The 17,883-nt window shown below is 43.4% G+C and overlaps 1 protein-coding gene across 8 annotated transcripts in view; it reads right to left on the bottom strand.

Annotated features, from left to right (window-relative positions):
* ASB9 (ankyrin repeat and SOCS box containing 9) overlaps positions 1–17,883 on the bottom strand; it is a 98,821-nt gene that overhangs the window by 40,507 nt on the left and 40,431 nt on the right. For 3 of the 8 annotated variants that reach the window (XM_070067263.2, XM_017349923.4, XM_089324792.1), the window contains exon 8: positions 15,844–16,579. The exons of 3 other annotated variants lie outside the window; for them this stretch is intronic. In XM_070067263.2, coding sequence (XP_069923364.1) covers positions 16,401–16,579 — 179 coding nt within the window. In that variant the 3' untranslated portion in view covers positions 15,844–16,400. Of the gene's footprint in view, positions 1–15,843; positions 16,580–16,664; positions 17,084–17,883 lie in introns of those variants that run through there. 2 more of the 8 variants (XM_089324793.1, XM_008272364.5) reach the window with 2 other exon arrangements.

Here is a 17,883-nt window from a genome sequence, read left to right on the forward strand (position 1 = left end):
CTTCATTTTATTTTAATTAATTAATAACTTGGGAGGAAAAGAGACAGAAAGGACTCCCATTAGATGGTTCACTCTCCAGATACTCACAACAGGCACAGCCTGAGCCAGGCTAAAGCCAGGAGCCAGTAAACCAATCCAGGTGACCTATGTGGGCAGCAGGGACCTAACTACTTGGGCCACCACTTATTGCCTCCCAGAGTGTGTATTAGCAGGAAGTTGTAATCAGGAGCAGAGGCCAGACTCAAACCCAGGAACTCTGGTATGGGATAAAGGATCCCAACTCCGTGTCTTTTTTTCCATCAATAAACCTTTTATTTAACATATACAAACTTCATGCATTTCAAAAATACAACTTTAGGAATGTAGTGATAGTGATTCTTCCCACCCTACCCACTCTCCCAACCCCACTCCCACCATTCTTCCTCTTCCCTCTCCTATTCCTATTCTTATTTTTTACTAAGATCTATTTTCAATTAACTTTATACACAGAAGATTAACTCTATACTAAGAGTTCAACAAATAGTATGGAAAACTGTTCCTTAACTTTTTTCATTTCTCTTTTGATTTCTTCAGTGAATCACTATTTGTTCAGGAGCATGTTGTTCAGTCTCCACGTGTGTGCATATGTTCTTAAGTTGTTGATTTCCAGCCTCATTCCATTGTGGTCAGGGAAGATACATGGTATGATTTCAGTTTTTTTGAATTTGCTGAGACTTGCTTTATGGTCTAGCATGTGGTCTAGCCTAGAGAAAGTTCCATGCACTGGTGAGAAGAATGTGTATTCTGCATCTCTAGGATGAAGAGTTCTGTGGATATCCATTAGGTCCATTTGGTCTATAGTGTTGATTAACTGTTGTCTCCTTGCTGATTTTTGGTCAGCTTGATCTGCCATTGTGGAAAATGGGGTATTGAAGTCCCCCATTTCTATTGTATTTGAGTCTCTATTTCTCTTTAGATGCATTAACGTTTCTTTTAATTCCCTGTAATTAGGTGTGTATGCATTTATTATAGTAACATATTACTGGTGAACTGATCCCTTAATCATTGCATAGTGCCCTTCTTTGTCCCTTTTAACAGTTTTTGTGTTAAAGTCTATTTTGTCTGATATTAGGATGGCCACACCAGCTCTTTTTTGGTTTCTGTTTGCATGGAATATCTTTTTCCATCCTTTCACTTTCAGTCTGCATGAATCTTTGTTGGTGAGATGTATTTCTTATAGGTAGCAAATAGATGAGTTTTGTTTTTTAATCCATTCAGCCAGTCTATGTCTTTTAACTGGAGAGCTGAGGCCATTTACATTCAAGGTGACTATTGATAAGTAATGACTTGGCTCTGCAATTTTTTTCATAAATATTCCTATTTTTTACTTTGCATTTCCTTTGTACTTTTACTGGGAGATTTTCTGCCTTCACCTTCTTTTGTGGTGATGACCATGTTTCTGTGTTTCTGTGTGCAGCACATCCTTAAGCATCTTTTGTAAGGCTGGACAAGTTCTTTCAATTTCTGTTTGTTATTGAAGGTCTTTATTTCACCTTCATTCATAAACGAGAGCTTTTCAGGGTACAATATTCTAGGTTGGCATTTTTTCTCTTAAAACTTGGAATAGGGGTGGTTCTGTGGCACAGCAAGTAAAGCTACCACTTGCAGTGCTGGCATCCCATATGGGTGCCAGTTCTAGTCCCCACTGCTCCACTTCTGATCCAGCTCTCAGCTACGGCCTGAGAAAACAGTAGAAGATGGCCCAAGTCCTTGGGCCCCTGCACCCAAGTGGGATACCCAGAAGAAGCTCCTGGCTCCTGGCTTTGGATTGGACTAGCTCTAATCATTGCAACCATTTGGAGAGAGAATCAGCAGATGGAAGGCCTCTCATCCTCTCCCTCTCCCTCTCCCCCTCTCTCCCTCTGCCTCTCTGTAACTCTGCCTTTCAAATAAATAAATTTTTAAAAATAAAATAAACAAGTTTGACTAAGAAAAAAAGAGGAGAGGATTTAAAAAAGAAGACTTGGAATATATCTCACTATTCTCTCCTAGCCTGTAGGGTTTCTGATGAGAAGTCAGCTGTGAGTCTAATTGGAGATCTCTGAAAGTAATCTGGCATTTCTCTCATGCACATTTTGGAATCTTTTCTTTATGTTTTATTGTGGGAAGTTTGACTACAATGTGTCATGGTGAAGATCTTTTCTGGTCATGTCTATTAGGAGTTCTATGTGCTTTCTGTATTTGGACATCCCTTTCTTCAAATTAGGGAAGTTTTCTGTAATTATTTCACTAAAAAGGCCTTCTAAGCCATTTTCTCTTTCCACATCTTCAGGAACTCCTAAGTCCTGTATGTTGGGTTGTTTGGTAATATCCCACAAATCTCCAACACTGTTTTCTAGTTTTATAATTTCTTTTTTTTTTTGGTGTGACTATAAAGTTTCCAGAGATTTGTCTTCTAACTTGGATATTCTTTCTTCTGCCTCACCGAGTCTGTTGTTAGGGCTTTCCCCAACACATTTTATTTGATCTATTGAATTCTTCATTTCTAATATTAAATTTTGGTTTCTCTTTAAAATCTCAATTTGATGGGAAAATTTTTCATTCAGGTCATGTATGGATTTCTTTAGCTCATGAATTTGCTTCTGATTACTTCTAAGTAATCCTATGATCAATTTTTTTAATTCCATTTCCAGCACTTCTTCAGTCTCATCACTTTCACATTCTAGTATTGAAGTGTTGTGTTCCTTTGGGGGTGTCATGTTGTCTTCCTTATTCTTGTTTTTTGAAATGCTGTGTTCATTATTAGGCATTTCTGGAGATACTTGGTTTTTTTCCTCTGGTGATAGCTTTTATCTTTGGATTATGCCTCTGTGGATTAGTGAGGTGTCTGCTCTTTCAGTGAACACCTAGAGGCATGTACTAGGTGTGGCCAGGGAGCTCTGTTCTATGCTCCAGGGTGAGGGCAGTATCCAAGGTGACTCCCAAGTTAGGCTTGGTAAATCTTTTTTTTTAATCAGAGAGGAGGTTTGTTCAGCTCTATTGAAATGTTCGCACACTCACCTCTTCTCCTCCAAGGAGACCAATGCCTGGTCATTAACCCCAGTAAGTACAGTATTCATTTGTGCTGCCTCACAAAGGATCCATGCAGTCCTCAGTGTGAGCATGGATCCTGCAGCAATGATCTTCACCAGGGAATCAAGAAACCCCTAGCATATATAGCCACACACTGTGACTGCCCAAAGTCCCAGCCACACGCTGCACCCTCACATGCAGCCATAGTGTTTTCATAGTCCCAGCACACAAGCCTCCCATAGTCAGAAGCACCCAGCCACCTGTCAGTTCTCCCAGCTAGACTCAGGTTTCTACTCTCAACTGGTTGCTGGGCACACGGACATGAGCTGGCACAGCTGTTATGTATGTCCAAAATGGCACCCACCCCCTCATGGCTAGTTACAGGATGCTGATGCTGGGTGGTTGGGGAGAGAGAAACTTGCCTCTCCTTTTTCCTGTCAGTTGGAAAGTATGCTGTCCCCTACAAGGCTCCAAACCAGATTCACCAGGCTCTTCCTGCAGCTTTATTGCCAATGGCTAGGGCTGCTGCAACCTGGTCTCACCTCACTCTCATAAGCTGATGCTGAGGCTCTCAGCTGCTAGGGTCCTGAGTTGTGTGCATCCACACTCTCCACATATATCCACAGTGTCCCGTAATTTGCATGGAGTTTGCTCTGCTGTTTTCTCCCTAACTCTTCCCTGAGATTGCACTCTCTCCACGTTTTTTTAATCTTGTCCTGGACTAGAGCAGTAAGCTCCCTCCCTATTCTGCCATCTTGGTGCCCCTCCTCCCAACTCAGTGTCTTAAGCACTAGGCCTAATGCCTTCCCCACTGCCAGCCCTTCTCGAGGTCCAGTGCCAGATCTCCAACTGACTGCTAATGTCAAAGAAACTTTCTATGTTTGTCCAAAACACTACTAATTATCCTTCACCACCCACCACTGCAAATGAACATCTTTCTCCCATTGGCCTGTTCTGATTTATAGAAATGTCATCTAGACAGGAACTTGAGTCAGAAACTTTAGGTATCATCCTAGCCTTCTTCATTTCCTTCTCACTCAATCTCTAGTTTCCACTGGCAGTTTTATTCTGTCTTTTTAACATTTCTTCTTTCATACCCACTCTTTCCTTTCCACCTCAGCATCACTGTCTTGATTCACGACCTCATCACTTTTTCCACTAGAATTAATGTCATCATCTCCCAAGTAGTTTCTCTGTGTCTAGTTTTGTTAACTTCCTTTCATTCACTGATCATCCCACTGCTGAAATTATGTTTCTATAACACAAATAAGATCATGACACTTTGCAAAGATGTGTCATGGGAGGAAGATGGACAAAGATTGTTCTCAAAAAAGTCAGGCCAGGCATGCCATGGCCACTCAAATGATCACTGTACCAAATTCTCAGATTCAGTGGCATACAAAAGAGGCTGAGTTGAGCTTCATTCAACATGCAGTGAGTTTCTGGGCAAAAGAGATGAGAAGCAAAAGTGAAAGTTAAATTAGGCATCTGATGGAATATCAAGAAGATATGAACAGCTTTGTCATCTTACTGAGCTACAAAAAGAAATCCATTACTTTCTTTTAATGATGCATTTGAGAAAGTGCAATGTTGATGAAGCAGACATAGTACCCATGGTGATAGTCTGGTCTATAAAAGTCAAAGCTAAGATATTAATTCAGTTTGCAGTCAAAGGGCAATATCACTTGTGTGTGTGTGCGCGCGCACACACACTTCATAGGTATAACTTGGTCCTTGGCTACTACTATCCTAACATAATCTCCTATCCTTTTTCAACATGTGACAATCATGCCAAGCCAATTTCTTTTTTCTCAATGGAATATACTGTTGCATACTACCTTCTACTGGGACAGTGCTGTCTCCAATATGTAAAGTTTCTTCTCTCTCTCTCTCTCTCTATCTGGGGGGGGGGGGGCAAGTTTCTAATTAAAGACCTAGTTCAAAAAAGAAGACCTAGTTCACAGGCTCTTTCTCTGTGTATCATCATTCCTGTATATATTGTCCAAATGATCATTTTTTGCTGCAATCATTTGTCCATGTGTTTTTGAGAACTGTTGGGGGAGGGGGTCTTACTTATTCCTTCATTTTTAGTGCCAGCATTCTAATAATGCTGCCTAGTGAGCAAAAATGGTAGGTTCTACTTTTCTCATGTTGTAGTGTCACACGCAAGCCTTCCAACTGAACCTGAACATGGTGGCTATTCTGTAAAGGTTTTGATAAAGAGATCAGAAGTATCATACTTGCAATTAGAGTCAACTCTGTTCTGATGACCATTTGACAGCCAAAATTTTCAAACAACTGTGCTAAGATGCTTCATAAATGGATCATGTCAGTACTAATATAAACAGTTGGTGGTCTTAAATGAGGAGAAATTGTTTGAATTACAGTGACTGCCTCATTCCTGTGAATTCCCTCAGCAGCAACACAATCTGTTCACCCAAAAGAGGCTTTTGAAAAGCATCCCACATTGTGAAGCAATGCTTAATATGATGACTAAATTCACTCAGAAACATCTGTTAAGGTACTTTCTGCAAAGTAGAAATGATTTCTTTAATAGTAGTGAATTGTATGGAAGAACTTCTCAGTTACCCAAACATTGCCTCACCTTTGAAAACCTCAAGATTTCTTTTTTTAAAAGATTTATTTATTTATTTGAAAGTCAGAGTTACACAGAGAGAGAGAAAGAGGTCTTCCATCCACTGGCTCACTCCCCAGTTGGCTGCAACTGATAGAGCTGTGCCGATCCGAAGGCAGCAGAAAGGAGCTTCCTCCAGGTCTCCCACACAGGCACAAGGGCCCAAGAACCTGGGCCATCTTCTACTGTTTTCCCAGAGAGCTGGACCAGAAGTGGAGGAGCTGGGACTCGAACTGGCACCCACATGGGATGCCAGCTTACCTTACCTGTTACGCCACAGTGCTGGCCCCGAAAACCTCAAGATTTCCTCAAATAATATACAGCAATAGTAGGATGAGAGAAAGGCTGATCTGGGCTCACACCTACTGAGTGCCAGATATTAGTGCTTAACAGCCATTATTTCACTGGTGCTTAAATGCATTATTTCATTCAGTCCTCATGATAAGTACTTGTAATTTCTAGAATGTGTATTCTCTGTCATTTGACATCCTCTTTTCATCTTCTCTTTTAGCAAAATGTTGCTTGCCCTTTAAGACACAGATCAGATGTGATCTCTTCCAAGAGGCCATCTCCAACTCCCTCCAGGCACTTGTCTGTTCTTCCTTAGTGTCCTCTGCATAACTCTGTAGCAGTGCAAGGCACAGTTTTGCAAATCTTATCTGTTTCTCTTAGTGGGCTAGGGAATCCTTGAAATAGGGCCAATGTCTTGGTATCTCTGACAACTGAAACAGGAACTCTTCCTGGGTTTGGGTTTAGAAGTGCTTGTCAAGTCAATGTAAGCATCTCTCTTGGTGTTCTTACTTGGAAAGCACGTGTACTATTTCACAACATGTACATACTGTGAGGTTTGATTTTCTGTCAACTTGACAGCACACGGGGTGCACAGACATTAGGCCAGACATTATTCTGGGGGTGTTCGTGAGGGTGTTTCTGGATGACATTAACATTGAAGCAGTAGACTAAGTAAAGCAGATTGCCCTCCCTAATGTTAGTGGCCTCATCCAATCAGTTGAAGGTCTGAATAGAACAGAAAAGCTGAGAAAGATGGAAATTCTCTTGCCTTCAAATTGGAACATCCTTTTTTCCCTGCCTCCACATTTGAACTGAAACATCAGCAGGGGTTTTGAGCCTGCTAGCCTTCAGACTAGATCTATCTATCATCAGGTCTCTTGGGTCTCTAGCTGGCTGATTGCAAATTTTTTAATTTGCCAGCTTCCATGGACACAAGAGCCAATTCCTTAGAACTCATGTGTCTGTCCATCTGTCTGTCTATCAATTCTATTAGTTTTAAGAACCCTGACTAATATACAAACCTTTTTATTGGGGTACATTCTATAAATTTACTCTCAATATTTTGCCAAAATCACAAATCATGAATTGGGATCAATAACTAAGAAAGGTTGCCCCAAATCTCTATATGAATAATGCAAATAAGCTTTACATAGTGAATGTCAAGCAATCGGCTACCTTGGAAACATTATCGTAACTACTCATTCTTCATATGACTCAGACATTTGGCCTTGTATTTCTAGGGCACTATTTTACTCCACAAACAGGAGAAAGGAAGCTTTCATCCTTTTCTCCAGCAGATCTGAAGAGCTTAGCAAATGCTCTACATTTTAAAATGCTACCCTCCTGATCTGTCAAGGAAGCATTATATGATAGATTTATGAATTGTTATTTGACCCAGAATTCTTATTTTTTGCAGTGACTTTTACTTTTCACTTCACAGCACCACAGAGCATACAATTCCCAACATCATTACATAAGCAGCCCTTAGAAATCAGATAACATAGGCCGGCGCCGCGGCTCACTAGGCTAATCCTCCACCTAGCGGTGCCGGCACACCGGGTTCTGGTCCCGGTTGGGGCACTGGATTCTGCCCTGGTTGCTCCTCTTCCAGTCCAGCTCTCTGCTGTGGCCCGGGAGGGCAGTGGAGGATGGTCCAAGTGCTTGGGCCCTGCACCCACATGGGAGACCAGGAGCAAGCACCTGGCTCCTGGCTTTGGCCATTTTGGGGGGTGAACCAACGGAAGGAAGACCTGTCTCTCTGTCTCTCTCTCTTACTGTCTAACTCTGCCTGTCCAAAAAAAAAAAAAAAATCAGATAACACAGTCACTATATGCATGACAATGAGTTTTCCTGCTTCATTTTTCTGCCAGGACTTCACAGAGGGCTCCAATTCCTTGGTTTTTAAAACTGCCCTCTTTTACGTCCACCAGATTTGATAAGGGAGAGAACTTTCATCAACAAGGATCCCCCTCCTCTTTAAATGATTTTCTTCTTGACATCCAATGTAATATATATTTGCTTCATTATTCTAACATCTCTCAAATACCTTTGCTACCTGAGCTGGATTTTATTATTTCCATATCACCTATTAGCCACCAACATTCGCAAACCAAATTCAATTCCTAGACCTTTATTCTCAATAAAATTAGATAATATATGTGTATCAGTTTGTCCACAAAAGTGGGGACCACTCTAGTTATTTTGAGCAGGGAAGGATTTGCCATCAGGAATCAGAGACTTACACAAATCCTAGAAGTGTTGGAGGGGAGAAAAAATTAATTTAAAAAAAATAGGGGTCACAGGAATTGCCACCAACAGCCTCAAATGCCCACAGTGCTGAAGTGGGCAATTTTCAGAGGTGCAACTGCAGCCCCTGTTACCTGCCTCCAACCACCACTGGGAAATAACAGCCTCTCAACGGTGCCCTTATTAAGAGAGTGAATCTGGAACTCTGATGATGAAAGTTCTGGGAGGTACAGTCTCCATGCTTTCACCCCTCTAGTTCAGAGGAGAGCTGAGAACTGCCAGGAAGCCACCCAGGATCCACAGAGGGTACATGGCACAGCATGAGAACATACTCAGTAAAACTCTCAGTGCCAAGATTGCAAAGCCGAAAGCTCACTCGGTGCTGGTGGTGACAAGATCCAAGTGAAAGCACTTGGCAACTGCAATGAGATATGGACCAGTGAGAGGGAAGAGTGACACAGGAAGAAGGAAAAGCCAGTCTCAGGGTGTATAATCGAAGTCCTCAATCACGGTGCTAAATGTGGATTCCATTCAACCAGAGAAGCAGGAGGAATGACCACCCTAAAGATGGGAGGTTGAAGTATGTAGACATTAGGGCCTTTCTCCCGTTGTGAGGGTAGTTCCTGGGGTACTTTCCTCATATTTCTGCTGTGTGCTTATACGAGGACCTGATGAGCTTCCAACAGTTCAGAGGAGACCTTGAAGCAGAATGCAGGAAGGTGTATGCTTGAGGTGGGGCTTTGTCTGTGCCAGCTGAGCCTAGATTTGCAAGGAACTTTCCATCTCCCTTACAGGACCAGCCAAGAGCCCCTCCTTCCCTGAACCTCATCACTGGTTTCTTTGGGAAACAGTGGCCACCTCTGCTTCCCCACCTCAACCAAAATTCAAACTCAATGAAGCTACACTGCTGTTTGATTAGGTATTGTATTGGCAACAGCCAAATCTGATGGTCCTTTGTCAGCTTTTATGTCTGGGAGCTGTGGGTGCAGAGGTGGCATTTACATCACAGGGGTGGATAAGGCTGCCTGGAGCTTTATGGATCAGAAAGTGTGTGCTTAACAAGTCATGTTGCTTAAGTGACTAGAGGCAGGGGACGGCGTGGGCTGATAGAAGGAATCCTCTAGAGGCCCAACGGAGCCCCAGCATCTGTTCTTCCAACCTACAGGAACATGAAATTAGAAGTTTTTCCTTTTGTCTTGAGGACTCTCTTCTTCCCAGACCCTCCAAATGCTTTGCTAGAAAATATCTTGGGTTTTCATTAACAAATATCAGAGTAGGAATAATTAGCAGCCAGTAAACCACAAGATAGTTAGATAAATGAGCCATGGGTTCTGTGGTGGGAAAAGCACCAGCAGAGGTGATTAAGGACGGCTGCTCATTGCAGGCTTGTCTGTCCTACCTCCCAGTCCCGTGCAGCCTGGGTCTGAGTACGACCCTGTGAAACTGTGCTCCCTTCGTTTACCCCATGCATTTTCATTGGCCCTTACTGCCATCTCCTTTCCACAGGGCAAGTCAGAGCACCCCTTACTCCGACTTAGGGCAGGACTCTGCTATCTTTGGAAACACTTTTGTCACCCAGTCACTCCCACTACACAAGGTATGACTGTATTCAAATTCCTTATCTGAATAGGAGCTAAAAAGAGTAGGAGGAGGAGGAGGCTATATATCAGTATGCACTATAGATTATAATTGATATGTAGGTCACTATCATTGAATAATACAAGGGGTCTTCAAAAAGTTTATGAAAATTCCTTGGATTTCAATGTTTTTGCACCAAAACAAGTTTATCTTTTAATTCTGTTTTCATGAATATTTCGAAATCCCCTTGCATGTTGATATTTTAGTATAAGATCAGTTGAACAAAAGAGCTCCAAATGTGGGTGCTTTTCTGGGTGGTGACAGAAAGAGCCTTATGATAGCCTCCTTAATCTTGGCTGCCTTCTTCATAACCACAAAAAGTATGACAGCAGGAAAGGAACGAGTACTTTCTATGGAACAAGCTGAAGTCCAGTGCAGCACTGCATTGGGAAAATGTGCCTGAAGAGACAAACTGCTATGTGTTTTCCTCCTTCTCTGGCTGGCTGCTCTGCTTTTCCTGCAGACCCTCATTCTTTTTAGGATTTATTTATTTAAAAGGCAGACTGACAGAGAGAAGGAGAGGCAGAGAAAGAGAGAGGTCTTCCATCTGCTGGTTCACTCCCCAGATGGCTGCAATGGCCAAGGATGGGCCAGACTAAAGCCAGGAACCTAGAACTCCACCCAGGTCTCCCAGATGGGTAGTAAGGACCTAAAAAGTGGGTCATCTTCCGCTGCTTTCCCAGGTGCATTAGCAGGGAGCTAGATTAGAAGTGGAGCAGCCAGGACTCAAACTGGCTCTTTGCTATGGGATGCTGGCATCACATGTGGCGGCTTAACCCACTGTGCCACGATGCTGGTCCCAACGCTTACTTCTGTGGTGATACGCACCATCGTCCACACCTGGTTCTTGTGCACTATGAGAGGTGGAACAGCGTCCCTGGCCTTTTCCATCTAGATGCCAGGGGCCCGCCCCAGTGGTGACAGCCAAAAATGTCTCCAGAGGTTTTCAAGTGTCCCCCAGGAAATGGGTTAAATTGTCCCCCACCGGGGACCACTGGCACTCCAAGAAGTCAGTGAGAACTCTGCAGATTGTACAAGGTGGAGAAAGGCTGTTTGGTTAAATGTAGGCAGTTGGCACTGAACTTGGACCATTAGCAGAGTGGTCAGAGCCCAAGTCAGTGACTGAGACAGAACTAAGGGGCGTGCATTTGCCAACAAGCAGGCATGGTTGAGGAAACCCTTTTCATTTATTTAAATAAGACTTCAGCCAAAGGCAGTTGCAAATAGCCAAGTACTATAGTTCAATCCCTGGCTGCCTGAGTGAGAAATCAGCACTGGTGCCAGCCCTGTGTTGTGTTCACACATCTCCTTAAGCTTTTATTTTCCCCTCTGCAATGACAAGCCCATTCCGGTCCACTCGTGACCTGCTAATGGGGTGCATTTTCATATTTATCTGCTTGCAGCTTGTCTGTGGCCTCTTTGGGAATGCTCCCTGATTGCTCTCCAATCATTTCCCACCCTTTTTGAGAACATTAGGTATTAATTCAAGCTTGTCAAATCTTATATGATAGGTTCCATTCAGGAGTTAATACCTCATCAACCTTACCTGGCACTGGAAAATTCAATTTCTCAAGATACCAGCTGTTATCCTGGAGACCTTGCATATCTCTTTGGAACGTATAACAGGAAATCTTCTTACCAGGCTAATTTTTTTTTCTTTTGCGACTGGTAAGGTTCTATGACTTGGATGTGAAGTATGTCTTAATGAATCTTTGAAACAAATGCAATTAATAAATTTATAGTACAATAACCAAAGGGCTTCTTTACTATCACCCTACATAATAACAAATAAAGTAACCAGAGAGTATACACATGGAAGTGGTGAGATTTGTCTTAGACACTTTTGTGTGAAGGCTGTTGTTTTAGTCTCAAAAAGCACCTTGTACTGTGGGTGGTCTTTCATATGGCTGGAGGCACACTGTGGTGAATATCCAATCAACCTCAAGTTCTTGATTTAAGGGTTGCAAATGTTGCAAGTAGCATTAAAACGTCCACAGTTCATATTTCAAGGTGAAGACAGTCTTCCAAAGACAACAGAATGTTCCCGAGCTGTCTGTGTTGAACTCCAGTTGTAGAAACATCCAGGTTCGTTGTTGGCTCCGCAGGCAGGGAGACCATGATCATAAACAATCTAGCAGTAGCTTAATAATTACAGTAATTCCCAGGAGGTGATGAGCATAAAAGATACTTCAGAATGGTTGCATGAACTATAATCTAATATAAAAATCTCTGCAACAACCATGCTTGGCAGAGTTGTAAGTATGCTGAAATGATTCTGGTTGCCTACGTTCCAAATGGAAAGAAATGCTCAATTTCAGTTAGAGTTAGAAAAATTTTATTTTAAAAAGCTTAAATTTACAGGCCTTCTGAATCTTATGCGTATACTCCCAGAGTAATAAGCTCTGCTTATGGACTGCCCTGCTCCATTGTAACATGAAGGGCAAAACAAGGCAGAGAGAGAAAACATGCTGCATTTGCTCCTTTACCTCTTTTTTTAAAATTTATTTATTTATTTATTTGAAAGTCAGAGTTGCACAGAGAGAGGAGAGGCAGAGAGAGAGAGAGAGAGAGAGAGAGAGAGAGGTCTTCCATCCGATGGTTCACTCATCAATTTGCCACAACAGCTGGAGCTGCGCCGATCTGAAGCCAGGAGCCAGGAGCTTCCTCCGGGTCTCCCAAGTGGGTGCAGGGGCCCAAGGACTTGGGCCATCCTCCACTGCCTTCCCAGGCAGAAAGCTGGCTCGGAAGTGGAGCAGCCGGTCTCGAACCAGCACCCATATAGGATGCTGGTACTTCAGGCCAGGGCGTTAACCCACTGCGCCACAGTGCCGGCCCCACTCCTTTACCTCTTTGAGATCACATGATGATCATCACTAAGTTTCCTCATCATTCATTCAGCCTTGACCTCAGAGACACCCCACCCACCCCACCACCCTATTCTTTTCTGAATAGTGGCCTGCCTCAGGGCCTTTGCACTTGCTGTTCTCTCTGCCTCCCCCTACTACCGCCCCACTTTCAAGTTTCTGCATAGCTAGCTGTGTAACTACTTTGAGATTTTGACCTGTGTTTTTGAATGGCAATTTAGAATTGTTACTTAGAATTGCAATGTGTGCTGTGAGAGTTCACTGCAGTAGGCCTAGAACCAGCCAAGGCATGAGATCTAGGGATTTCTAATTGCACTGCTGTGTAACAGTGGGTGTGATATCAGGAGGGGTGTGCCAGCTGGTCAGCATTGTTTCGTGATAACAGTGAGACAGATGAGTGGCATCTCTTTAAGGAGAGCCCCTGGAAGGGCTCTGCTGTTATAGCTCATTCCCTGCCAAATAGTAAAAACCCAACACAAACTCACACTTTCGCCCATTCTCCATTTGGGGTCCCCTGGTACACATCTAGGGCTCCTGATGAGAAAACGAGAGAGTGTCACACCCCGGCCTTCACAGAGAGAGGGCAATGGACCTTCGTCGTCTCCAGAGCACTTGCTACAGGCCAGCCCTTGCCTGTGATGGGTCTGTGCTTACTTTCATGCTCTTTCTCCATGGCGTCCTTTGCCTGTACCGGTCTCAGATTTGGAAGCAATGTCCCCGGAGGGTCCTGTGCGTCTCTGAAGCAATCCAAGTTGTTTAACCGCTGTTATTACCAGGGCACAATCCCTATCCCGCCTCCCGTCCTCATCGCTGAGTTACTTGTCTCTATGGCACGTCTCACCATCTGACATATGTTTTAGGTCTTTGCTCTGTTCACCATATGACATATTTAGTTGATATTACTTTGCTTATTGTATTTTCTAATTGTCCTCCCACTGGGAGACCAACCAAGGTTTCTAGGTTAATTTTTTTTCTGACTGATGTATCACCACTGTCTGTGCATTGCAGACTTTCTACAGATACTCAGTGAATAAATGAATGAATTGGAGAAAAAGAGTAGAAAAATCACTTACAGTTCACATCTGTTTGGGCCCAGCTTCCAGACTGAAAATCGATACTCAGAAACTCGGAAAGACGGACAATGATAACGAGTGTGTTCACCTGCTGATTATACTCAAGTCGGTTATCCTAAGGGAGATGTTAACTGACAGTTGGCTGCAATAGGAATTGATGCCCCTAATCTACATTGACTCAAAGACCAAAAACTGATGTCGACGCAGGGCTGCAAACGGCTACGAGCTTCTCTTTCTGACAGCTATTTCTGCCTCTGAAGGCACTCAGAGTCACCCAGGTGTGGCATCTCGGGCAGTTTCCCTAATACTTTCAGAAGTGCTTGTTTTGGGGGACTTTGCTTGAGGGATGGAAGGACAAAATGGCTGCCAGCATTTGTGAATCAAGGACAACAGCAGTGAAACTTGGGGATCTGAAAGTTCGATGGAGGGGCAGGGATTTGGCCTAGCAGTGAAGACCCCACTTAAGATGCCCACATCCTGGGGCCGGCACTGTGCTGTAGGCGGCAAAGCTGCCCCTGCAGTGCCGGCATCCCATATGGGCACCGGTTCGAGTCCTGCCTGCTCTACTTCTGACCCAGCTCTCTGCTGTGGCCTGGGAAAGCAATGGAGGAAGGCCCAAGCGCTTGGGCCCCTGCACCCGCATGGGGGACCCACAGGAAGCTCCTGGCTCCTGCCTTCGGATCAGCACAGCTCCTGCTATTGTGACCATTTGGGGAGTGAACCAGCGGATGGAAGATCTCTCTCTCTATCTCTCTACCTCTGCCTCTCTATAACTCTGCCTTTCGAAAAAAATAAATAAATCATTTAAAAAAAAAAAAAGATGCCCACATCCCACATCTGAGTACCTGGGTTCAATTCCCAGATCCAGCTCCTGATCCCAACTTTCTGCTACTCTGCATCCTGGGAGGCAGTATGTAACGGTTCAAGTGGTTGGGTCCCTGCCACCCATGTGGGAGACCTGGATTGGGTATCCCACTCCCAGCTCCGGCCTGTCCAATCCCTGCTGTTGTGGGCATTTAGGAATGAACCAGAGAACAGGGGTTCTCTCTGTATTCCAAATAAGTAAATAACCGTTTGGTGGGGCCCTGGCACAGGCATTTGCCCTGCTGTCCTGCACTTGCTCGTCTGTAAACGCCCGCATTCGGACTGCTGCTCTAGAAGATGCAGCTTACCTTTGAGTGCTGCCCAGTGGGACAATGACCAAATCCTAGCGCACTGATTTCCAATCCTTTATCTGCATCAGAATCATCCAAGGAAATTGCTGTAAAATATTGCATGTGGCCTTGCTCTCCATTCTCTACCCTCAGTGGGATTCCAACTCTTTGGATCTGAGGCAGAATCTGAGGAATCCCTAGATTTCAAGGTTCTGTGTATGAATTTTCAGTTTGGGAGCATCTGCTCTGAATTGTGTCCTAAAGGCTTAGTGAATTCAAAGTGAACCAATTCTAGGAATTATAGGAGGAAAATACATTTTTAAACGTCAAAGTAGCAGAATCCTTTCAGAGGACACTGCAGTTAGCTCCAGGCTTGGTGACCTTGCTGACATCTCATTTCTGTCTTCCATTTGTTGTGTTGTTGTTCAGACTTCCAAAGGGAGAGCAGAAAAGGTGAAGGGCAAAATACACAATCCTGTAGGTTTGCTCTTGAATCGGTTGGAAAGAAGCTGGTGCCTGGTTACTTGAAAGTTGTTGGGAAGAAGTGAAGACCTGGGGACAGAAGCAAGATCTGTCCCCCAGTGTGCCACACCCTCACTCCTTTCCCAGCAGCTTATACCTTCCGATGCAGGCGACAGGAGCCAGCCTTGTTCTATACAGCCTAGCCCTAGAAGAGTCATGGCTGCAGCCAACTGGGATTATCTCCCAAAAGCTGATCGTGCAAATTTGTTCCCAAATTCTGCATTCACTGATGTCATGTTGGTAGCTTGAAATTGGTCATGTGGCCATATTTACACCAGAGAAATTGGCAAACACTGCAAACCAAAAGTTTTTTTTTCCCAGAAATTTGGATGTTAAACATTTTATCAACACACCACTACTCAAAGGTTAGTATCTGTGTCAGAATAGACAACATCCAGATGTAATTTTACTGTCTCCATTCGTTAGGTGAAATATTGAATAAAGTAGGTCCTCTGTGTTGTGGGCAGCCATGTATCAAGTATTGTCCTGTTATTCCACATCAGGGGAAAACAAGCTCCTCGAGGATTTCTGAGTCATTCTTTTCAGACCTAATAAGCTAATTCAAAGAAGCTCATTATTCCATGACTCTGCACTTAAAGCGAGACCTTTGCCCACAGTGACAAGCCTAAGAAGATGAAACTTTACAGCAAAAGCTATCTGCTTTGACAACTTCTTCCAGCACAGTATGGTCAGACCGAAGTTTCTCTCCCTCCTAAAATGGCTCTCTCCAGTCCTGACCTAGAGTGGAAATCATATGAGACACAGAAATTTACAGCCCAAGGAAAACGATCTGCCAGCCTCATTTCACAACCAATTTAGCATCACTAGCACTGGTGGGGATCCGTAGTGGAACAGCTGTCTTCCATCCCCAGATTACTGAACTAAAGACAGAAAACTGCTTACTCATTAATCAGAGGGAATGGAGTCAGCACTGCTCAGGCAAAGGAAGAAGCATGCTCTTAAAGCCGTGGAACCCACTGACCAAAGTCTTTGCAGATCCCTGGGGGAGTGTTGTGCTCCCTGGCGCTGGGCCTGGTGCACCTGTTGATTCTCTCTCTCTTCTGCTGTGAAGTCCCAAGCAGCAGAGTGTGTTTTCACCAAACCCTGCTGACGTGAAATACAAGAAGCAAAGGACACAACTGGGGCTGTTTCCATCACTACTGTTGGTAGCCAATACAGGACATTTTTTAAAGTTTAATTTTAATTCCCCATCATCAGCATTTGGACAGGTCCAGAACATAACCAAGACAACCATTCTTGAAATATGTTTCTACAAACACAAAAGTTAATGTCAAATTCGCAAAATTCAGGATTGAAAACAGTACTCTGGGCAATAAAAATCTTCCAAAGAAGCCATTTTCACCGCAAATATTTACTCTTAACTTTGTCTGAGAGAATCCCTAGACCATCCTCTCTTAAGACGAGACAAGTGTATCTGTTACACACCATGAACCTACTGACTCCATTTTAGTTGGGTTTATTGCCATCTGTGGTCCTCCCAAGAGTCAAGACTGATTTGTATTTCTGTGGCTCCCATCACACTTTTTTCTCCTTATGATGTAGGGACTATAGGACTACTGGCCTGTTGAACACATCTTATCTGAAAATCTGGAAAAGACAAACCAGTGGGTCCATTATGTCCAAGAACCTAGCACTCACACTCTCTTAAGTGATCATCTGGTTCTAAGGAAGTGAATCTACCAAGCTATTCAAAGATCTGATGGAATAGGAAGTTTTATAGTTTCCAGCTTCCACTAAAAGCAAAAATAAAGATGAGAGTTTCAGGAAGCCTAACAAGACACACACATGGATACTTACTCTGGTGCCCGACTGCTTGCTTGACTCAGTTGCCCATTCTCTGAGTCGTTTGGATTGCTTGATTCAAATTTTTCAGGGAAAAAATGTGAGTGACCAATAGCAAGCCTATAAACTAGCTACTCTGGGAGTACTGTCTGTGCTCGTCTCGTTACACAGTGGATATAGATAATGGACAAACCCCAGTGAGACAGTTTCTCATTCTCAAGACCAACAACAAGGAATGAGGTAAAGTAGAACAGGAAATTGATTTTGGACAAAAGATCCACCAGCATCTTTACTCAGCACTCTAACAAGCCATAGCATAGCATCACAGCCTGCAGTTAATTTTTTGAATGAATGTGATCTGGATTTCTACAATATGAAATTTACCTCTATAAATCAATTATATAGGCTGACTTGTGTTTCAAAGGAAAATATATCCACACACAAAACCAAAAAGTCAGCCATTCTATCATTTCAACCATTCAATGCATTGATTCACTGTGAAAAAAAATATCAAATCAGAACAGTTGATCTAGTGACCCAGAGCAGACCCAAACTAAAAGGAACAGAGGATTTGACATTTGTGTAGCAAGAAAAATTATTGTGAT

Source organism: Oryctolagus cuniculus, chromosome X (genome assembly GCF_051225735.1).
Source record: "Oryctolagus cuniculus isolate XC-2025 breed Fujian yellow rabbit chromosome X, ASM5122573v1, whole genome shotgun sequence".
NCBI classification, from domain to species: Eukaryota; Metazoa; Chordata; class Mammalia; order Lagomorpha; family Leporidae; genus Oryctolagus; species Oryctolagus cuniculus.